The 24,403-nt window shown below is 43.0% G+C and overlaps 1 protein-coding gene and 1 pseudogene across 5 annotated transcripts in view; one reads left to right on the top strand and one right to left on the bottom strand.

Moving 5' to 3' along the window:
* Jph1 (junctophilin 1) overlaps positions 1-24,403 on the bottom strand; it is a 100,383-nt gene that overhangs the window by 73,366 nt on the left and 2,614 nt on the right. For all 5 annotated transcript variants that reach the window (XM_052716634.1, XM_052716629.1, XM_052716632.1 and 2 more), the window contains exon 2: positions 20,240-20,999. In XM_052716634.1, coding sequence (XP_052572594.1) covers positions 20,240-20,999 — 760 coding nt within the window. The remainder of the gene's footprint in view (positions 1-20,239; positions 21,000-24,403) is intronic.
* LOC128096714 (annexin A7-like) lies at positions 2,703-4,410 on the top strand (annotated as a pseudogene).

Genomic DNA, 24,403 nt, shown 5'->3' with positions numbered 1-24,403 from the left:
AGATGAGTTTGCATCCTATCCATTGTGAATGCCCAGGCACTATAAGATGAGTTTGCATCCTATCCATTGTGAATGCCCAGGCATTTCTAAGATGAGTTTGCATCCTATCCATTGTGAATGCCCACGCATTTCTAAGATGAGTTTGCATCCTATCCATTGTGAATGCCCAGGCATTCTAAGGTGAGTCTGCATCCTATCCATTGTGAATGCCCAGGCATTTCTAAGGTGAGTCTGCATCCTATCCATTGTGAATGCCCACGCATTTCTAAGATGAGTTTGCATCCTATCCATTGTGAATGCCCAGGCATTCTAAGGTGAGTCTGCATCCTATCCATTGTGAATGCCCAGGCATTTCTAAGATGAGTTTGCATCCTATCCATTGTGAATGCCCAGGCATCCTAAGGTGAGTCTGCATCCTATCCATTGTGAATGCCCAGGCATTTCTAAGATGAGTTTGCATCCTATCCATTGTGAATGCCCAGGCATTTCTAAGATGAGTTTGCATTCTATCCACTGTGAATGCCCAGGCACTATAAGATGAGTTTGCATCCTATCCATTGTGAATGCCCAGGCATTTCTAAGATGAGTTTGCATCCTATCCATTGTGAATGCCCAGGCACTAGAAGATGAGTTTGCATCCTATCCATTGTGAATGCCCAGGCACTAGAAGATGAGTTTGCATCCTACTGTCCCAGCATCACCCAGAGTGCCACGTGCTCCTGGGCACTCTACTTATACCCTTAGTATTGTCTACAACTGGCTCTATCTGACTTTCTCCCTTTGGGTTTCAGGGATCTACTTCTTTTTGCCTGAACTGATTCCTGTCTGATTCAGCCCAGTGTGTGCACAGCAGCTAACTGTATTCTCCTGAGACACTGCTTTGCTAATGTCACTTAGCTTCTTCAGAGCCTGTGCGCTGCATGGTGCCTGATGGGTCCCTTTATGACCTTTACACCTAGCAGGCACCCTGGACACAACCAATGTCCTCCCTCATCACTGAGGGTGTGCTCTACATCACAGCAAAGCAAAACAGAGTACTGGATTGTATGTGCTCAAGAGGATACAGAATCAAGAAGGGTTTGGTGCCTTATTCTGAAGTTTTTGTTTTTTAAACGTTGACCTGTGTGTATGTGGGCACACATGTGGAGGTCAAAGAATAATTTGTGGGAATTGGCTTTCCTTTTATACCACATGGGCTCTGGGGACTGAACTCATGTCATCAGGCTTTGGTAGCAAGCATCTTTAAGTTAGGGGCCACCTTGCCAGCTCCCTGGAAGTGCATTTTTGTATGTACATTGTGACTCAGCCTTTTCAAATGAGGACGAAGTTTAAATATTACGGTAAGGTTGTATCCAGTATTTCTAGCCTAATTCTCTATTTCAAATCAAAACAGTCTTTACTACACACCAACAACACTGATTTTTCAGAAATTTTGGAAGTAGTTCTGCTAGTCTCCAAATACATGGGAGCTTACTGGATCATGTTTCCTGGTGGTAGGTAGGATAAGGGCAGGAGGAAGTTGTGTAGTTAGGAGAAAACCCTTGTTTCCACATGTTATTGGCAGCGAGAGACACTCAGAAGCATTAACACAGCACTAAGAAAGCATGAACTTGTGAAGCTAAGATGCAGAGCTATCCCATAGCTAAGGCACACAGGTGAGCTCATGGCTTTTGAGTGTGCCCCTTCTCCTTAGGCTATGAACCATCAGGTCCAGTACTGCTTCCCTCCCTGGCAGAACCTCCATCAGTTCTGGTAATTAATGCCTCAACTTCCCTCTAAAATGTTGCTCCCTGATCTACTTCATTTTTTCTCTGAGTCTGGGTCTCAATAACAGCCCAGGCTGGCCTTGAACTTAGGATCCTCCTTCTGCCTTCTGAGTACTGGGATTACAAGGCCTGTACCATTGGCTCTGTCCTGACCAAATTCTTTATGACATCATGACCGATCAATTCTACTTGGTCCCAGGTGAGGTTATTGTGCCAAATTTCCCAGTCTTCCCAGTGCTTTACTGATCATTTCTTTGGGGTTAGCGTCCACCCACTGTGGTGTAGGAGGGTGCCTGTCTTCTTCTTCCCTTGGGTGGTTTATCCCGTTCCCTTGAAACATGTTTATGATGTGCACCGAAACCTCAACAAGTGTGATAAATAAAGCAGCTGCAATGTAAACAAAACTCTTCAACATTAAGGCTTACTACCTGAACTTAAAAAACCAAAATCATACACAACATTGAAGATGCTGAAACAACCAACCAACCAACAAAACCACAAACACAAAAAAACCACTTACACCAATTCCCAGGTGTTTACTTGTGGAATTAAATATTAGTGATTGTTCCCTTACTTGACAATCTGATTTTAGTAACTCCAGTAACAGGTTGAAAGTTACTGTACTCTCCTGAAGAGTCAACTGGCTGAGGATGTAGTGCAGTTGTAGAGCACTTGTCTAGCATGCTTGGGCCCTAGATTTCATCCCGAGCACTCCAAGAAAAAAAAAAAAAAGCTTTATTGTCAAGTTCATATTATAATGTGAAAAACTATGTAGCCGAGTAAAAGGAGCCACTGGAACGGCCTTAAAGACAAATCAATCTACTCACTTTTAATTCCTGGGAGAACAATCGATTTGACATTTATGCAAACCGTCTTGGGACTTTTGTAGAATGAGGTAGAATAGTAATCAACATGTGCTGGATGGACTGCTTTCAGTTCAACTGTGCTAACTCTAAGCTTGTGGGGGGGAGTCAAGCTCGCACTCCCCATTTTCCCTTGAGGTCTAATACAATGGGGAATGTGCAAGTATTTAATAATAATTTCTGAGTTGAACAAATAACTAGATTTGGAGTCATGCTTCTGTACTTCAAAAACAGGTTTTAGTTTTGATACCTCTAATTATAGTCCTGATCCCAAGAGTTTACACAAATGTGGGATGCTGTTCCCTGGTTCAGAATGTCTTACCCAGGCTATCCCTCCACAGGCTACCCACCTTTCCCTCCATATACTCCTTCAGGTCAGGAGTCATCTTTCCCTCAGTATCCATTCCCTAATGGCTTTCTACCAGTGGGAGGAGGTGCCAGCAAGAGGTGGCTACCCAGGAGCTGGAGGCTACCCTATACCTGGAGGTTACCCAGTCCCTTGGGTCCATCCTGGAGCCCCACAGCCAGGGAATGCTCCAGCCTATCTTAGAGGCCAAGGCTTTGGGGCCCCACCTGGTACAGCAGGCTTTTCTGACTATCAATAACCACTTGCAGTCTTATAATGGTAGATCAGCCCCTAAATCAATACCAGGTGGCTTTCCTGGAGGAACAGATACCTTCTCAGGACCCTGGAGGACAAGCTCCTTACTCTAGCCAGCCTGCTAGGATGATTCAGGGGACCCAAGGGACAATCCAACCAGCTATTAACTGTGATACAATGAGAGATGCAGAAACTTTCCTCAAAGCAATGAAGGGGCTCAGGACCAACGAGCAAGCAATTGTGGATGTTGTATCCAAGTGTTCCAAAGAGCAGGGTCAGCTTGTAAGACCATGTAGGACAAGGATTTAATGAAAGACCTTGTCATAGCTGAGTGGAAATATGAAAGACTCAATCCTTGCCCTGTTCATGCCGTCTACATGTTATGATGCCTGGAGTTTACAGACAGCAATGCAGGGAACAGGTACTCACAGAGGTTTTGTAAGTCAGAGACACGGTTAGATGCTACCAATTAGAATTTGGATGAGACCTGGGGAAGGACATTAGATCAGGAACCTCAAAACATTGTGAATGTCTCTTCCTGTGCATGTGCCCGGGAAAGTGATGAGAAGCACAGTGCAAGCCAGGCAGACACAGTGGTTCAGGAAGACACCTTTATCAGGCTGGTGAGGGGAGAGTGCTGCTTCAGCATGGTCCTCTGCACAAGAAGCTTCCCTCAACCGAAAGCTACCATGGAGGCCTATTCCAGGATGGCTAATCGTGATTCCTTAAGCAGTGCGAGCCGAGAGTTTGCGGATATGTTGAAAGTGGTTTGACTTCCAATGGGAGACCTCAATTTGGGGGATGTGGGGATGCGGGGTGGCTTGGGAAAGAGGGCTGGGGGGTGGGAGGAGGGAGGAGGGGGATCTGTGCATAGTATGTGGAGCGAGTAGAAAATTTCTTAATAAAGAGAAATAAAAAAAAAAAAAGTGGTTTGAAGACCATCTTGCTGCACGCCCTAAACCACCCTGCCTTCTTTGCTGAGCGACTCTACTGGTCCATGAAAGGCACTGGCACAGATGACTCCACCCTGGTCTCAACTGTAGATACTCGAAGCCAGGGTGACCTGGTTCAGATAAACAGATGTTCACCCAGATGTATCAGAAGACCCTAAACACAATGGATGCCAAGTGACATGAATGGAGATTACAGAAAGCTGCTTCTGGCCATTGTCAGCCAGTGAGAGGGATTTCTTTTTTCTTTAGTGAATGGAGCTATTTAGAGCTTATTCTTCCAAGCAATGAGACCTGTATGAAGCAATGTCAAACATCACACCTAACCAGAGTAGCTTTGTACTAAGGACTGCGTCAGGGGTGATGTGCTTGGTTTGCACATTTTGTTACTGTCTTACATGTAATGTAATTTTTTCCTATATCCAATCAGTGTAAAAGCCATATCGATGATGTAGTCATTTTGCAGTATTTGTCTAGCTTCGTTCTCACTGCTTTTACTTTGGTCACGATTTCAAGTTGAATAAAAATCACAATAATCTCTCAAAAAGAAAAAAGTTTAAATATGACCCTCTCCCTTTCACCCCACCAACTTTGACTGAAGACAAGTCTGGAGTTAGAAAGCAGAATGCCATATTGTTTTATTCTGCTTATTGAGTAATCTCCCTAAGAAATGTCAAGTCTGGTTCAAAATCAGACAAAGGAGGGGGATCCACATTTCAGGAGAGAGTTAAGACGAGTCTTCTCCAGCAATCTTGTTCAGGTTATTGATAGGGAAAAGAATCAGGAAGATGAGCTGTTTCACATGTTTGAAATAAGCCACACATATCCTGGAAATCTTTCTGCTAACCCAACAGAGGCATTAGAATATCGGACACACATCTTAAGAGTTGCTTCTGTTTCTTGCTCAGTACTTCTGGCTTACCAAGTCTTGGCTAATCTTATCCTGCATCTTTACCATCCATCCCCTTGGCCTGAATGTTTATCAAAATCTCCACAAATACATACATATATCATGAAGTAAAGTGTGTGTGTGTGTGTGTGTGCGTGTGTGTGTGTGTGTGTGCGTGTGTGTGTGTGTGCGTATGTGGGTGTGTGTGTGTGTGTGTGTGTGTGTGTGTGTGTGTGCGCGTGCGTGCGTGCGTGCGTGCGTGTGTGTGTGTGTGTGTGTGTGTGCGCGCGCATGATAGGGAAGGAAGAGTTCCAAAGGAATAGAAAGCAAAAAGAGAGGGTTATGAGGATTGGAGACAAAAACCAATCTTAATCTCTCTCTCTCTCTCTCTCTCTCTCTCTCTCTCTCCACACACACACACACACACACACACACACGCGTGCACACACACACACACACACAACATAGGATACTATTATGGGGGAAGCAAGATGGGGGACTAGTGATTAAGATATATTCAAGGTACAATGACATGTGTGTGAAAACAAAAAAATTTGTACTCTAAAACACCAAAAATATAAACATAAACACAAAATACTATTTTTTAAAAGAAAAAATATCCCAAATCTCCTCCACAGATAAAGCTCTACTTGAATCTCTCCATCTTTCCTCTGTGTCAGTAAGACCACCCATCTCATAGGCTCTGCTTAAAGCCCTTCAAAGACTTCCCACAGTCTGCAAACCTTCCAAATTGCATCTCTCAACATAACCCAACCTCTACTTCCCAAACTTCAGTATGCCTTGAAATATCCTAGGCAGTTTAAAAAGTGCAAATTTCTATCCATGCCCCATCTCAAGAAATGCTCATTGTGTACCCAGGGGAAGAGGAAAACCTGTAGCATGAAACTTAACAGGTCTTATTAATAAAAACAAACCTGAAGCCAGGTATTGGGGTGAATGCCAGAAGATCAGAGAAGCAGAACAAGCCACAGCCACCTCACCTCGCAGTTCCTCAGCTGATCCTGTTTCCTCAGACTGGAAGCCTCTGAGTCCTCATCCAAATGGATCTCAGCTGAACTGCTGCTCAAAAGCCTGAAAGCTTAACCAACCTAGTTCCTGGTCCTCACGCCGTATATACCTTTCTGCTTTCTGTCATTACTTCCTGGGATTAAAGGCGTGAGTCACCATACCTGGCTATTTCCAGTGTGGCTTTGAACTCACAGAGATCCATGCCTCTGGAATGCTAGGATTAAACATGTGTGTACCACCATTTTCTGGCCTCTGTATCTAGTAGCTGTTCTGTTCTCTGACCCCAGATTAGTTTATTAGGGTGCACAATATTTTGGGGAACACAATACCACCACAAAAACCTCTCAAGATCTCCCTGTGATAGGCTGCAGGGGAGGAGAAGCAATGTTCTCCCGGAGGCCATACCACTCCCGTGGAAACTGTACTATCCAACCACTTGTGTGAACTTACGCTGCTCACACACTTTCTGTCCACTGTATCTGTTTCCATCTCCCTTCTGTCTCCAGCATCTCTGCCCCCATCTGCTTCTTGCTTCAGCTCCCCTCACTCTTGAGAGCTCAGTCTTATTCACCCTCAGCAGTTCCCTCTCTTTTGCATTTCCAGCACCCCCCACCTTAAATTTACCATGGTATACTAAAATCTGCCTACACTGGCCTGAAAGATTTGTGGCTATTCAAAGAATATTATCTGTTTAAGAAAACAGTAGCAAGATGTAATCTATTGTTTCTTTTTTGGCTCTTTCGGGGGTCCTGTCATCCAGCTCCCAAATAAATCACACAGGGAGGCTTATTCTTAATTATAAATGCCCAGTCTTAGCTTGGCTTGTTTCTTGCCAACTTTCCTTAAATTAACCCGTCTACCTTTTGCCTCTAGGCTTTTCCCTTTTCTTACTTCTGTAAATCTTACTTTTACTCTGTGGCTTGCTATGTAGCTGGATGGCTGGCCCTGGAGTCGTCGGCCTCCTCGGCGGCCTCCTCGGCCTCCTCCTCCTCCTCCTCCTCCTCCTCCTCCTCCTCCTCCTCCTCCTCCTCCTCCTCCTCCTCCTCCTCCTAGCTCTCTCCTCTCCTCCCAGATTTCTCCTTCCATATATTCTCTCTGCCTGGCAGCCCCACCTATCCTTTCTCCTGCCTTGCTATTGGCCATTCAGTTCTTTATTAGACCATCAGGTGTTTTACACAGGCAAAGTATCACAGCTTCACAGAGTTAAGCAAATGCAACATAAACAAAAGTAGCACACCTTAAAATAATATTCTACAACAGCAATCTATGGTAAATACCCAGAACTAAGTTCCAAGGAGAAAGGGGAAAAAAGTCCTACTGATGCTGAAGAGTCTACAATGCAGACTGGGTGATTACTAGAACCTCTTGGTTATAGACTCTAGGAACATTATAGATCCGGAATCAAATTATCTTAGGCTATCATAGTTCCCTTATTAGTCATTCCTTTCTCACCTCTGTGTCTGTCATAACATCTTTACAACTGTTCAGTAAACTCTTTGAAAGGTACTCTTAGCAGGCCACTAGCTTCCACCAACCCAGAAGCCACGAATGCCACCAGACAGCATCTGAAACCTGGGACAGTTTTGCCGCCACCTTCTTATCTGTAGCTTCCACTAATGTATTTGGTAAATACTTTGTGACTCAGCCCCTTTAATTAGTAGTTCATGGAACCACTTCCACAGTGGAACATGCCGTGCAAGACAATTTGAATCTGTGTTCGTGGGCTATGGACACTCATATTTGGCTCAGAATAAACGATCTCTTCTTCTCTTTGAGGTGAGATCTCTGTTTTGTAATGCAATACTATCGCTTCTGGCCAGGCCAGCCTTTATAAACCCAAGGAGTGGACATGGTTTTAAGAGAAAAATATCTCCCCCAATTTTTCAAAATGCAGAAGAAGAGAAATACCTAGCTTCTGGTGTTACATTTTCGGGGCCTCCGCCTAGATCTATCACACACGTGTTTTGCGACCTACTAATTCTCCATGTCCAACAGACATGGCTGCTGTGAGGATTAGATGAGAAGGCAAACATCAAGGTCACGCCACAGTCCAGGTACCAGGTAACCGCTCAAGACCTGTTGGCTCTTCCTATGGCCAAATGGTATCAACCAGGCTATTATCCTCAGACCAGAGACGAAGACACGCAGTAGTGCATCATGAGCTTAGGGGACATGTTTAGAGCTGTTCATAGTGCTTCATCTGGAAACAGTACCCAAAATTAATTTACCAATCAAACAGCTGACTTGGAAATCTCTGAATCCAAATATTGCTAAGAGGATCCCACTATCTCTCAAAATTCTATCTAATGGATTTCAAAAATAATTTAACTCAGTAAACTTTAAAAAAAAATTTTTTTTTTGAGAATTTCATAAGACCCAGGGGAACTCTTGAAGGGGTGTGTGTATGAAAAGTCTGGGAGCCAGAGAACCAGAGTGCCTGCAGCAGCCAATGTACTCTCTTCCAAACATGACGTGAAATTCTATTATCAAGATTATAATGATCAAGTTCACTTATTTTAAGAGACATTTTTAGTGCTGGGCATAGAGGCACACTCTTTTAATGCAGCACTTGGGAAGCAGAGGCAGGAGGATCTCTGTGAGACTGAGGCCAACCTGGTTTACAGAGTGAGTTCCAGGACAGCCAGAGCTACATGGTGAGACCCTGTCTCAACAACAACACCACCACTACACCCCAAAAACACAAGAATGAAGAGAGAGAAGGTGTGTGTGGGTGAGGTTTGTAATTCAGTTTCTTCATTTAGCTCTACCCCCTACGGAATATAACTGCAAACACAGGAGAGATGGAAGATGGTTTGATGTGAAGATACTGTGGCTAGAGAGAGCTGTCTGTGTAGAGTCCACAGCCAAGCGTCTGTGACAAGCTTGCTAAAGCTGTGTCTGTCACCTCCTCGGAGGGCCTTCCTCTACCCTACTGCTCTGTGGCACCTGCCACATACACAGCAGTACTCTACATTGGGCTGGGTATTTGCTTTTATGAACAGACTTATTTCTTATTCATCTTTGTATTTTGAGGGCTTAGTGCCATATTTGGACAGAGCTTGCACTATATAAATATTTGCTCAATGTCATTTCTGTAGCATAATAATTTCCAAGAGTGATATTTTGTTCTAGGATGTTGCCAAGAAAAAAAAAAACAGTCCAACAGCATAGATCTTGCTCATTAGGTAGGTCTGAGCACAAATCTTAGAAAGCATAATTTCACAAATCCAAATACCTGAATTATTTGTCACAAGGCAACAGATTTCTAGTCACCTAATGTGAGATTGTTCTACTTGTCTCTTTTAGAAAGAGCTGTGTCTAGTAACACATGCACAGAATTCCTCTTTTCTGCATGCCCTATAAATATCTTTGTTACTTAAAGTTGGGATCTGAGCTGTGGAATTACTGTGTAAATTTCTGTGAGTTCTTCCCCCTTATTGATTAGAAATCTGAGAAGTCAAATTCCAAATTGAGCTAGGCCTGGTGGTGAATGACTGTAATCCTAGCCAACTTGCGTGATAGAGGCAGGTGGAAAGGCCTTGTTTTTTGTTTTGTTTTTTTTTTGTTTTAAGAATGAAAGAAAAAGATGAAACCCAATACTCTGAGTGCTCTACCTAGCTGGCCCAACCAGGAACTCCAGAGCTCTGCTCACTCTTCCCACACTTGCTCAACCACTTAAGATGATCCTGGTGGGTCTGCAATGGGCTTTTCTTGCCATCCCCCACCGCCGTGCGTAGCTCAATGGTGGGCCCTTGTCTTGGGTAGTAGTTAGCAGGTGACCATGTTATCCGCTCCTGGTTCTACTGCCCCTGGCTTAGCCTACACTACCAGCACCCAGAGTGAGCTTTCTAAATGCGATCGTGTAAGTCTTCTGCTGAACATCTATTAAGAGTACTCCCCTAGCTGTAGAGTAAGTCTCAGCTCATTCCCCACATAGCTCCCGTCACATTCAGCTTTTACCACACCCCCAATTAGTGGATTGTTGTGTCATGTGTCCTACTCCATGACTTCACCATCTGGGAAATACCCACTCATCCTGTGACTCTCAGGCTAGATGTCACCTGTAGAGGCCTGCCTCCAGTCTTATACGAGAACAAAGCTCCTCCCACATGGTACCTAAGCTCACAGCAATACATCAATTATTCCATAGGTAATATTTTTTAAATTTACCCCAACAAAAGTCTCTTAGGAAAAATCTCAGTATTAATTGTACATTTACTTGAAAACTGATAGGTTCTAAGAATGATTAAAATTCATGTTTCACCAAGAATCAAGTCTTAGAAAATGGACTGGCTAATATGTGTCTTGTGCTGGTTAGGTTTTTGTCAACAGCAAAACTAGGGTAACCTGAGAAAAGGGAACCTCAATTGAAGAGCTTCAAACTGGCCCATGTACATGTTTGTGGGCATTTTCTTGATTCATGATTGATGTAGGAGGGCCCAGGCCTCTGGGCAGGTGCTCCTGGGTTGTATAAAAACAAGGCTGAGCAAGACATGGGGATGGAGACAGTAAACACTCCTCCATGGTCTTCTGCTTCAGTTCCTGCCTCTAGGCTCCTGCCCTGACTTCACTCAAGTAAAGGACTAGGGACCTGGGATTTGTAAGATGAAATAAACCCTTTCCTCCCCAAGTTGGCTTTCGTCAGTCTTTGACTAGCTCCCATTTCGTGGCATGCTTTCATTCTCACCCGAGCCCTGAACTGCTGGCTTCAGTGGTATATCTCTTCCATGTATTCTGACTACATAACTCCTCACATATATCTCAAGCCCCTAATACATGAAAACAAAAGTATGAAATCTTGAAATTACAAAATCGAATTAAGAAATATTTCATACCAATGCAGAAAAACATATTAAAAAAAAAGACTTCCAACAAGTGAAACCAAATTTGATCCTTTGATACCATTAAATTTGTAAAAATTTTAACCTTTAGTCAGCAAAAATTAGCAGAAATCAAATAAAAATTGTTTATTATTCTCTGGTATTATTTAAAAAGTGCTAGAAAGTGACTGGATATATAATATGTATGTTTATATACACATAATATATATTTCAGTTGCCTTTAATAGGTATCTCCTGGCCCACACAGAACTCCTAAGGAGATTGTCTTCAAAAGAGTACAACACTTTGAAGCTAATCTTGACTCCTTACTTATTAATTAAATTTCTCAGAAAGCAGCTTAGTTTGAATTTAGTATATTATACAACAAATATGAAACACCAACTAAAACAGAAGGTCAAAATTCTGAAAAGCTGATTTGATTTTATTCTCAGGAGGCCGTTGTACTAAAGCTGAATGACTTACATAAATACCTTTGGCATTTGCTGGATCCTGTTCCTAAACACAATGTTCATATTTCATCTATAATAAGAAAAGCATCTCAAAGATTTGCAAGGCACTAGTCTTGCAAGCGTCCAGTTTGGTGTCTTGAGTAAAGGGAGATTGGCAGAGTCAGCTTAATCCATAATGGAAAGTTGTGAGTGGGGAGCTTGGGCTACTGGCAGCTGCTGTTGGGAGGAGTCCACAGCTGTACTCACTTGCACATGGGATTCTGCCACTTGCCCAAAGACAGAGCATCTCTGCCTCAGAGCTGAGGTCAGAGTATATATAGGACAGGGCTGTGAATGCCATCCCAATTCTGAGGGGCTTCCCAGAGAACATAATAGTCCTATGGCTTTCACTATAAATACAGCTATACTTAAAAGATATTGTGGTGCACACGCCTTTAATCCCAGCACTCGGGAGGCAGAGGCAGGTGGATCTCTGTGAGTTCGAGGCCAGCCTGGTCTACAGCGCGAGATCCAGGAAAGGCGCAAAGCTACACAGAGAAACCCTGTCTCGAAAAAAACCAAAAAAAAAAAAAAAAAAAAAAGATATGTTGCTTCACTTTTTCATATTTAGAGTATCAGGAACATGTTCTATTTCACACTGAAATGGAATTTGCTGAAATTTGTACAAAGTGAACTTCAACTACTACAGTTGAAAGTTCTGACCTCAAGCTAGCGAATGACTGCAGACTTTCAGCTTTTTTTTCCCTCCTGTTTTCAAAGCCAGTTCTCACCACACAAATCTCTGCAGGATTAAATATTGCCTCAAATCCCATCCATACCACAGAAAACATCTTCTCCTTGCCTTCCTTCTTTAGTCAGATTGAGAGCCATGCCTGTATGACTTGGGCTTTCAAAAGAATGTTGGTGATAATCTGAAAGTCTGGCTAACAGTGCAGCATTGACTGCAACCTAACAATAATTTTCACTAAATTTGTATTTGGTTACATCCACTTCATCAAAACACATGCCTACCTCACGGTCTGAATTTCCTAATGAGTCCAGATTTGGGAGGTTGAGAAAGAGGTTTTGAAAGAAGGGTCCTTGGAAGCAAGCCAGCCTAATGAAGGTTTAAGAAGGCTCTCCTAACAATGTGTTCCTGAGTTGTGTGCGATGGCCTGTTAAATAGTAGGTGAGTGATGGAACATCAGGGCTGAGGGACAGAACTGTCACAGTGGTTTCTCTGTGTCCCTGAGTTAGGCCTCCCAGTTCTCTAGCAACCAAGCCTCACTGCTGGCTTGGGGGCAGGACAGAACTGTCCCTGGGAGGTCATCTTTCCTGCTCCAGCTGTTCTCTGCATGCCCACAGAGGATCCTAGGAACAGCTCCAGGGCCCTGATATGGAGAAGTCATGTCTGTCATTAAATACTTCATAGACAACTAAGTGGAAAGAAGTTTGTGCAGGCTCCCTGTTTGCTCCCACAGGAAGGGGCATTCTCTGTAGAGGAGAAATATATCTTTTTAAATTGCTTATTTTCCTTGCCTCTTAAAAATATAATTGCCTATGTGTGCTGACTCCATACAGATGAGAGGCCAGAAATGGGGTCCTATGTGTGTGACGCTGAGGATCAAACCCATAACCTCATGCATGTTATACAAGTACTCTACACTGAGCCACATCCTCAGCCTCATGGAGCAGGGTGGCACTCATAACCGTGCACACAAAAGGGTACAGCTTGGTGGAGAGCGCACAGTATGATGATGTGAAGAACACCAGCAGCCAGGCAAGGATAATAACCCATGCTCTGTTCAGTAGGACATGTCTGTGTGTTATTTGTTGAGTAGGCTCCTCAGTAAATTAGTCTCTAAGGCATTAGAAAGACTTCATTAAAGGTGGCACACGCCTTTAATCCCAGCATTCAGGAGGCAGAGCCAGGCAGATCTCTGTGAGTTCAAGGCCAGCCTGGTCTACAGAGCGAGATCCAGGACAGGCGCCAAAAAAGAGTTCATCTTCATGCAAAAACTACTGTGCTGAACCAGGGCTACGAGTTGGACCATCCCAACATCCACCCCATTTATGAGCTGTTGGAGCATGCGAAGGGGACAAATGTACAGATCCAAAACAGCAGGATCTCCATGACGCAAGACAATGACAGATATCTGGGAGGAGCCCCAGGAGAGCCCATTATGGGTGGTGTGGCAGAGACTAGAGGCCTTGAGCCAGACCAAAGACTCGTGGCAGTGAACACTTGTAAGTAAAGATGTCCGAACTAAAGGGTAAACTATGTCTCAACAGGCCACACTACAGCTTCCACAAGATTCTTTTCTTTCTTTCTTTTTTGTTTCTTTGTTTTGTTTTAGGGGGAGGTTGCAAGGGCAGAGGGCAGATGCGAGGGGACAGGGAGATAAGCAGGATTGGAATGCATGATGTGAAATCCACAAAGAATAAATAAAAGTTAAAACAAAGCAAAACAAAATCCAAAAAAACTACTGTGCTCACACCTAAGAACTGACTAGATCCCCCCAGTGCCCTTAATCCTATCATTTAGCAGGCAGGATCTCTGTGTGTTCAAGGCCACACTAGGGAACAGAGCCAAGTGTGGTGACATATGCCTTTAATCCCAGTACCAACAAAATAACAGCAACAACAAAAACTCATAGAAAAAGTAACATGAAATTGCTCTTAAAATTACTTAAAAATATGACATGAGATTGTGTAGCCTGTCATGCCAAGATTCTGCAGACTGAGGATTACTAGTTTAAGTCCTGTGTGGGCAAGACAGCAGCAGGGCTGTCTCAATAACACTAAGTAAACAAAAGCCACTAAGACAGAAAAAAACAATAAGCAGAATACAAACTTTTCATTTTGAGCCTCAAGAGAAAGAATATTCTTCTTCTAATAGAATTTGAGAATTTCAATGACTTGACTTTCCACAACTTGGCATAGAATGAGGAATCCTCTCATCTCAATCTCCTCCCTCAGCTAAAATCAGTAGTAATCAGTTTATTTTGGATCCATAACATGCATTGACTCACAGGTGACTTTGGATTTTAATTACCCACAAATGAAGTGTGAATTAAATGAAGTATTTTTATAAAGGAGTGACCTATCTATCCTAGCCAACTTCCTATGTTAGACTCAGCTATGATTCAGTTTAAGAAAACGGCCCTGAGAAAGAGGTAGAACAAGAGAAACTTTCAGAAAAAATAAAATAAAATAAAGACAGTTGAATATTCAGGAACCTTTGACTCTTAGGAGACAATAGGCTCTCTTGCTCTGGCTCACTCATACTTCGTTGCTGTCAAATGCACAGAATGAATCAAGGTTATTATAATAATTATGGATTGAATTCCTGGAGGTTCCTAATCTGTAGAGGAATTACTGTTTATTATTGGACCCGCTCAACTCCCACTGAGAATGGAGACACCTTGTCAACTTACAGCTCTGTCCCCTAGCTGTACCCCTAGCCCTGTTGGTTTCATGAAGAAAAGGGGTACCTGTGATACTCACTTCTGCATTTTCTATACTTCCTTGACTATCAAATTATGCCACAACAAATTATTAGCCCTACATTTTCTTCCTTCAAACTATGGTTCATAAATGCACTGCAAAACCATCGAAGCCCTGGCAGTATTCAAACCTCGAGTGATGAGAATTTAATTCACTATCCATTGACTATCACCCAATCGAAGTTCTTGTTGAGAACACAAAAGGGAACAGAGCTACCAGTAGGGTCAGCTCCTCCCAAACCAGTAGGGTCAGCTCCTCCCAATCCAGCTGGGAAGAGAGAGTCAACATGTGCCTGCCATGAAATGGCAACTAGATTAACTTAATCTATACTGAGGAGGGTGGAAGTGGAGTGGACTATTGGTCTTATGTACCTTCCTTGTGGATGTATACTGACATCTGAATGAGGACTGTAGAGCAGGCCATGGGGAGCCAGGGCACAGCCAGGGTAGAAAGGCTTTCCCACCGAAAGAAAGATACATTCTGGAAGGTGTGGTGATAGTATTTTATTATTTGTGCTTTAATAAATAAAGTTTGCCTGGAGATCAGAGGAAATAGCAGGCCATTTTAAGTAAACAAAGAAGTCAGGCAGTGGTAGCACATGCCCTTAATCCTATCACTTAGCAGGCAAGTTCTCTGTGTGTTCAGGGTCACACTAGGGAACAGAGCCAAGCGTGGTGACACACGCCTTTAATCCCAGTACCAAACCATAGAGACCTGGAGGTCTGTACAGACAGACAGAAAGTGACAGAGCTGTGTAGGAAGAGGAAGTGAGGTAGCTGTGCTAAGAGAGCCAATGAGAGGGCAGAACAGCAAGGCAATAAAGGCGTGGGTAGACAGGAAGTAACTCACATTTGGAAGCTACAGAGTTGGTGAGGTAAGGTTGGCTGTGGCTTTCCCTATTTCCCTGATCTAAGGCTTTCACCCTTATATTTGGCTCCCTGTTTTTTTATTAAATAAGACCATTTAGAAAATCGTCTACAGGCAGGGAGGGGGTATGAAACTGTAAAAGTATGGGAAGCAGTCTTTGAAAAGCCTACAGAAAAGTATGAGGTGTTTCCATATTTAATTCTATAACTAGTGAGTGTGGAATTGACCTCAGAGCTCTGAAGACAGACACAGCAGGTAGATCTGTGCATCAGGTTGCCTGAACCCGAGGCCCTCCACACACTCTCTGCTTCTGCACTTTTCATATCCATTCCTAAGACGACAGTCATAATCTGGAGCTAGCAGGGAGATAAGTGTTCTTCCGACATTACCTGTCCAGATACTGCTCTTGTCACTAAAAGTGCTGCTCACAATCTGGGTGAGTTTGATGGTGGCAGCACAAGTCCCTCACAACTACTTGTTCTGTTCCATGGTGACTGACACGTCAAGACTGAAGCCTGTATAGCCATACACCAGTGAGTCCCACTATCTTTAGTGAAAGGTAGCAGGACAGATGTGCAGAATGAATAATTCCTGTGAACCCTCTAGTCTACCACCATCTTGCCTCTTCTTGAGGTGATTATAGGATAACCCTAGCATAAGCACCATTTAGTGCCTCCGTGGTTTTAGGCCAGCTCTGTTGCCCCTCCCACACTCTCACAGTGCATCATCCCACTTCTGTGATGACTGTTTCCTGAGGTCCAGCTTAACAAAAACTCTGCTTTTGACTGCACTCTGCCTTGAATATCTACAAGTTTCTAAAGGAGTATGGCTCTATAAGGATCACTTCTCACTTGCTCTTTCAACCAAATGCTTTCTCTTCCTTACAATATTTTTGCCAAGTAGTAGGAGCCTCCTTGAACATCTTATCTAAGGAATTATTGGAGTCACAATGGAGTAAATGGTGACTGAATGAGAAACAGCATTTAAAGGACAAAGGTGACTGAAGGAACTGCTGGAGAACAAGGTAAGATAATGGTCATTGAGTGTTGGTGGCAGGTCAATCAGATGGTCAATAGGAAATCTTGGACAGAGCCTCATTTCTACCTCTGAATATGAAGGGAGTGTATCATATCATATCTCACAGCCATTCAAGTTCTGGAGCTGTGCCCTTTAGTCTTCTTTACCAAAACTGATTTCTGTTAAGCAAGCACAATGTTATAAGGGATCCATTCTCAGGTACAATGCTCTAAATACTGCAGTGAGTCAAAAGTGAGCCCAGCTGGTCAGGTCCCATCAACGGGTAAACACAGGTCAAGGAAAGGTAGGGGGCCTGGGTTTGGGTGCTGGCATATTCTCCCTGGTTTGAAAGTCTTCCAGAACGTATGCCATCTACATAGCAGGGAGGCTGAGGTCAGCCATTGGCATGGAAGCTTAGGGATGGCTAGGCATACTTCCTTCTTGAAATAATCACAGCTGCTCTCCTAAGATTTCTTAAGCAACAAAACTGAGACCCAAGTTAGTCACTGATGATGAATTTTACCCCAGTCAAGACAAGGAGGGAAGAAAAAAAATGTCACTTTTTATAATCAGAGCAGAAACCCAAGGAAAAGTTCTCTGGGTCAACAAATGATCAGAATCCCTTATCGTTTTATTGCATTTATCTATGTGTGCACATGCAGGCATGTGTCTGATGATCAGAAGAGAGCCTGCAAAAGTCGGTTCTTTCCTTTCCCTGTGTAGGTCTGGGGGATCATACTCAGGTCATCTGGCTTAGTGGTCAGTTCCTTTACCCACTGAGCATTCTCCCAGGCTCTCATTTTGACTTTTTAAAGGACTAATCTGCTAGTAAGCCATCTACACATTGTATATCCACCCTGTGATGTTTAATATCTACTCACAGCATGAACTCTAAACTCAACTGTTTTATGGGAAATGTCAGTCCATCAGCTCCTTTCTGGAAAACTCAAGTCAAAACTATATTAAAATATCCATTGCATCAGGGGCACTGGGAAATAAAAGAAGGTACAAAAGTTTAGTTGAGTGTTTTTTGTTTTATTTTTTTTTGTCTGTTATGTCATCTGAATACTGCCTTCATGTTGTGGAAAAACAAAAACACCTCACACAACTCCAGCCCTCTTGAAAACAAATGAAACGCACAGTCCAATACTGTGAACTACAGGCATGGTGCTGCACGGATCTCTCAGACTTACACATTTCATACTTCCTCGACTGCAAACCCATAGGCAGTGACTACTCTGGCCACCTACTCCCCGAGAGCTGCCATTTTGCTCTCTGCTTTTTAGTTTGGCCATTTTAGATGACCCATTTAAGAAGGACCAAATAGTATCTGTCCTTCTGTCATTAGTTATTTCACTTAGCATAACGCATTGAGTATTTTTTAGTTGCTTAATGAAACCTCAGCTGCTGAAAGCCTAAGGTCTGAAGATGTCTGGACTATTAACTATGATTAACTACAATATATTCACATATGACACAATGTCCCCAAACCACATGCTACTCTGTCCAAAGAATGTAGCTCTGATTTGGGAAAACGTTTGATGGTGCTAGTATAACCAGAGATCGTCTCCGAGCCACAAGTATGCCCTTCAGTTAGGTGGTTTCCTCTCATTTAAACAAGTAGTTAGAATGCATCACTTGCAAGAGTGTCCTGCACGGGTTTATCTCCCCACTAATTCTGAACTTGCCTGTAGTGTGTCACTGACTTGTAAGAAGAGCATGGAATGGAAGATTCCAGGAGTGCATTTAAAGTTAGAGACTGGGGCCGAGCAAGCAAAGGACGCAGCGTCAGCTCTCAAAGGGAGCTGAGGGCCAGGAAAGTCAGCGAGGCTGCATGAGCCAAGTACCCTGAAATGCATGCAGACCTGGCACTTAGCAAAGAAAACTGTTATACCAGGGGGTGCTTGGGAAAGAGGGCAGGGGAAATCCTGCATGGCAGTCTGGGTTGAGGAAAACGGTGAGGGCTAAAACACAAAAGTGACCCTTTCCACTTTCCAATTACTGCTTCGCATACAACAGTACTAAAACAGGAGCACTCAACAAAACAAAATGAACCTGGAATTCTTGAAGTGTCAAAATGGACAGCGATGAAGTTACCACCTTTTGTGTATTAAAAGTTCAAACACTGGGGCTGGAGAAATGGCTCAGTGGTTGAGAGCGAGTGTTACTCTTGTAGAGGACCAGGGTTTGGTTCCCAGCACCCACCCTATCACTCCAGCTCCAGGGAACCAGACATGACCTTGAGGGGACCCAGCATGTGCTAATATGACCTCACGCAGGTACCTACACATAAATAATAAATCTTTAAAAAACAATGTTCAAGTACTGTAAATTTCCTACGGACCAACCTAAAGTGTGGGTTTCTCACTGATTCAGTACGAAGAATAAAAACCCAAAGGCGTGCTAGTATTTTGTGGTTTCAGAGGAAGGTTTACTCAGGCAGATGAGTATTACTGAAGCAGACACAGGATTTAAATATTCTATGCCAAATTTATGTCTGAAGTCACACATAACTATGGCCAGTCCTTAACCCCTAAAACTAAAACCTCCAAGCAAAACCAGCCCTGTCTAACAGATGGTGCCTATCCTTAATAAAACTCTATCCCTAACAAGTGTCTCCATCCCTTGTGCTGAACCACGGAGCTTGGTTTCCAGAGTAAAACCTCAAAACTCCCCCATGCCCATATGCATCCCTTTGTCAATCTCTCACGGACCCATTTTCTCCTGCTTATGCCAGCCTTCCTCTCGACTGCTCCACTTTCTTCCAACCCTGGCACGGTAAGAATCCCATCTGTCCACCTCAAGTTCCCTCCACCCCCTTCCTTTTAATACCCCAGTGATCTAATCTCTCCGGCACAGACTGGGCGATCCTTCCCAGCCTTGGTACCCTGGTCTGTTCCTGTGGAGGATCTCTAGCTTTTTCAACATGCATGCTAGATTTCTTCCTATCACTGTCTGCCTTTGCTTCGCCTAGACCTCTGCGTCTTTCCCAAAGCTGATTTCACCTAGAAAGCCTCAATGGACAGAATTTAAACTTCATAAACTAGAATAATATAACTTACTGGGAAGTTGTAAATATCTTCAACTTAATATTGTAATGGTTTATAATTTATATTGTAGGTTTCTACACAAAGGGATATTTTCTGTTTAACACACAAAGTGGTGACAGTATTTCAGAGGCACTTTTAAAAATATTAACTTTCTGGACTTAGAAGGATGTCTGAATGAACTCCATCAGGTTGTTAAATACTAGGGGCATAATTTAGAAGAAAAACGTTGTCCCATGTGCCTTCTAAAGGTTTTGAAAATGGTTTCTCACTTGCATTTTATTGGAGTCAATCATTTTTAGTCTTTTTTTTTTTCTCTAAGTGTACTGGGAACCTATTTGGCGATACCATCAGCAGACAGAGAGAAAACTGCAGTGTTCTGAAGAACCTCCATCACTACCTTAAGCCAAACCACCCACCCTGTATTTACATACCTTGAGTTTGCTATTTCCACCTTGGTTCTGGCCATGGCGGCGGCCCTTTGTGCGCCTTCAATCGCTCTATCCACCTTCTCCCTAGTTTTTGTATTTCTTATTGGTATAAGCTGCTTCCTTATTCCACGGACTAGGATATTATTTTTGTATTTTCCCTCTTCCTTGGAGCCATCGGGAAACACGGTGCAGCCGTACCCATGCCTCTTGTTATTGGCCCACTCGCCTTCGTACTTCATGCCATTGGAGCGCTCGCTGACGCCGAAGCCATTGCGCTTATCATTCTTCCACTCGCCCATGTAGGTTTCCGTGGTGGTGGCATCCACATGATCTTCCACAGGGCAAAAATCACAGTCGACGTCACCGAAGCTGATGGTGGAGTTGGCATCACTGGAACTGATTCTGCTCATGGCTGCATCGCTGCGGACCGAGCTGCGCTTGCTGGAGATGGAAGACTTGGACTCAGACTTGCGGAGTTTCATGCTGCCAAGGAGGGAGCCCCGTCGAAAGAGGCCGCCCTTCTTCTTGCCCAGCTCCGTGTCCGCGTGGAAGTTGAGCACGAAGCCGCCTCTGGTGCCAGCTGGGTTGTCTGCAGCAGCGGCGGCAGCATCGTGCAGAACGCTACCATTGCTCTGCTCACTGCGCAGGGAGGCCAGCGAGGTGCGTAGCGGGGAGCGGATCACCGTGGCCATGCCGTATGGCACGCTCTGGCGCACGCCGTAGCCATGCCGCATGCCTCCAGCCCACTGGCCCTGGTAGGTACCTTCGAGAGAGCAGATCGGCAGAGTGTATGAGTTTTGGGGGAGGGCATCTGGCCACCGAGAGAACATACCCCGGGCAGGAAGGGCCAGGGTCAAATTCAACACACTTCTTGGGGCAACCCTGGTAACACTTTTCATCCACCTGTGAATGTCTACCTGGTGGCTTTGATGTATAAACTTTTCTGATAGTCAGACTTCTGTTTTTCATTTAAAAATTTTATGAGTGGTAGGCATGCAAAGAAACCACTGTTTGGTGTGCGCATTTCTCTGGAAATTGAACCTAAGACCTTATACATACTAGGCTAATTCTCCATCAGAGAGCTACACACTCAGAGCCATGAACCATATTGCTCCTAATACAAAAAAAGTGATCATTGGGAATCACCTTTCCCTCCTGAAAGCATCAAAGATCTTAGTGAGGCAGTGTCACAGCAGAAAAAAAAAATGTATTCTAGTCATGGTTTCAAATGCAGTTTCACTAATCTAGCTGAAAAATGGCCTGGAGATCTATGCCCACTCTAAAGCACCAAGATTTAACGTTAGTAACCGTGATCGGAATACTTGGGGCATGGGTTGTCTAACAAGCTGTCTTGGTTTTTCTACTACGTGAAACATCCTACGCTCAGGGAAGGGCAAGCTGTTGAGTCCTGAGTATTGATAGGCGTGTGGGTGGGGTGGGGGGTGTATGTGCACAGTAGCATATTACTTGCTAAATCTGTTTTCTCCTGGCCATTCTCTGTATGGATCTCCCTAGTCTCTGCCAAAGCATTGACAGTCTCACCACATACTGCAAATACCTAAGGGCAAGAACTGATTCTCAAAGGAAGGCAAATGTTTCAAACTCATTCATGGCTAATGTGTCTTGTGGTCTCTGGCTGTCTGGAGACTATGTTTACAGAGCTTGAAAGAACTGATGGGATGAAAGAAACTTTTAAAGAATCTTTGAGGAATACTTGACAGTGTCCATTAAAATTTTATTGATCCAGACCACTTTTTCAATGAGTATTATACTTTAAAAAGTGTAATAAGAATATAAATACATATAGCATAATAGGAATATAAATATATAAATATAAAAAGGAATATGCTGTAAAAATATTTTCAGTGAGTTTTTCTATTTAATAACCAAAGATAAGATTATTAAAAAATAACCTGGTAGGGGTTTTTAAATACTCTTTGGAGGAAATGAAGGCTAAATTAAGGAGCTTAGAATTTTCAAAGTCAAGGCCATTTCCTTTAATTAAAGGCAAATTTTGCATCCTTAGTATGACCCCAGAACAGCTATCTGGAAGAAATTTTAAATGTAATTACTTTGGTGTTATTCATAATTCCCAATGTCACAGAAAATAAATCATGATTATAGACTGTGTTGATCTTGTTCTGTTTCTGATTATACTTTGTATTTTACATAACCTTGCAGGTTTCCAGTGATTGGGATACATTTATTTTTTTAATACAACAAGTGATAATTCCATTGGGGTACTGTTATTTCTTAAGATGTGTCTTAGTATGTAGTTCAGGTTGGCCTAGAACTCTCAATTCTCCTGCCTTAGCCTCCTAAATGCAGGGATTACAAGCACAGGGCATGTCACCACGCTTGTCTGAGCTGGTGGTTTTGTATCACTGTGTAAATAGGAACTGTTCCCAAGTCAAAGGTTCGGATCGATTTCAAGACCATCTTTTCTTTCTTCTCATGCTGACATATTTACATTATGTAAACCTTCAACAGCAGGGCAACAATGAGATACTCAGGGGTCTGGTACTAAGACTGCTGTAGTTTAAGTAGACGTGAAGCCTGAACTTCATACCTATGAACTTCTGAAGGGAGTGGGGGCACAGCTCTCAAAACAGGATAAGACTGTTACATACAATCACTTCAGAAGCGGGGTATGGGAATACACGCTGGCAGTGCTAGCACTTGGAAGGCTGAGGCAGGAGGTTCATGTGTTCCAGGCCAGTCTGGGCTACACAGCTGGACCCTGTCTAAAAAAGGTTGGTGGGTTTTTTTCCCCCCATGATAACGAGCTTCCTACTGAATAACAGCTATCTCCAAACACTGCTGCCCCCATAGGAAAAGACAGTGAATTATTAGAAACTTCCAACTTTGACTTTTCCTAGATAAAATCTAAACAGTAGGATGAAAGTTACACAGCTTTATACACACATTAAAACAAACTACCGTATTTAACATTTTGCTCTGTTAAAATGCCAATATTCCTATCATCCTAACTTTTCTACAGAATAAGTCTGCTAAAATAATTTGTAAAGATGCTATTTGGTGTAAGTATTTATGTTTTTAAAACACAATCATCCCATCTTTGTAGATCCTCAACACTGATGGAAAACGAATGGCCACTTCCCTCCAAATGACAGCTCCAACATAAACCAGTATTTAGACTTTCCAAGGGTCTGCTTCAAAATTCAGGCTGTTTAAAGAACAGCAATAATGAGAAAGTGTAAATAGCTTTGGAACTATCAAATAGGGCAGGGGCCGGGAACAAAGGTATCAGTTACCTTCCGTTCTGTGTAGCTGTAATATCACAGTATGGGGGAGAATTCCTCCAGGACATCCATAGCACTGCTAGAAACTAAGTAGCTGATCTGAAGTTTTAAGAGGTTTGATTTAGTCAGTGAACCTAGAAAGCAGAACCTATTTCTTTATAAAGCAGGTGGTCTCTAAGTTCTTTTGTTCAAAAGGAGTTGTGATTTCCTAATCTCCATCCCTAAATTCCAGTGCATATTTAACATGAAAACAAATGATATTTTTCAGGTTTTGTTTTAAGTTGTGTTCATTTGGGAGCTGATTTTGAAAGATCTGTCCATCTTAACTGCACAATATTGTAATAAATGGCATCCAGATCGGAATGAATTTTAGTCAAACTTGGGCTGCTGTGTGCCAAACTTCAGTATATGCTTCGAAAGGCTATATGCAACAATAATTCTGTTAAAAAAAAAAGGAAAATAAAAACACATGGGTGAGGTTGAAGATGTAGTTCTGTTGGTACGGTGTTTGTCGGGCATGATTGAAGCCTGGATTCCATCCCCACCTGGTCCTGGAGAGGTAGAGGAAGAATGCTTATAGTTCAAGGTCATCCCCAGCATGAAGCTAGACCGGGCTACAAGTGACCCCACCTCAAATGCATAGATAGAGTCTTTCTAGATATCTCCCATAGCTCTATAGCAGGTTAGAAAAAGTATAGCATATCAGAATTTTCACAAAAGAATCTGAGAATCTAGACTTGGATTTCATGAATATGACGCATTTAGTTCTTAATATTTAGGGAGTTTTTATTTCAGCAACACAGAAATCTCTAGTGAAATAAAGTGATACTTCTCACATAGAATTATGACTTCCTTCTCTGTCACCAGAAATACATGGGAAGGGAGGCAGAATTAAGTTAACTCT

Source organism: Peromyscus californicus, unplaced genomic scaffold, assembly GCF_007827085.1.
Source record: "Peromyscus californicus insignis strain IS unplaced genomic scaffold, ASM782708v3 Scaffold_5__1_contigs__length_169319896, whole genome shotgun sequence".
NCBI lineage: Eukaryota > Metazoa > Chordata > Mammalia > Rodentia > Cricetidae > Peromyscus > Peromyscus californicus.
This window is presented reverse-complemented; position numbering and strand designations above follow the sequence as displayed.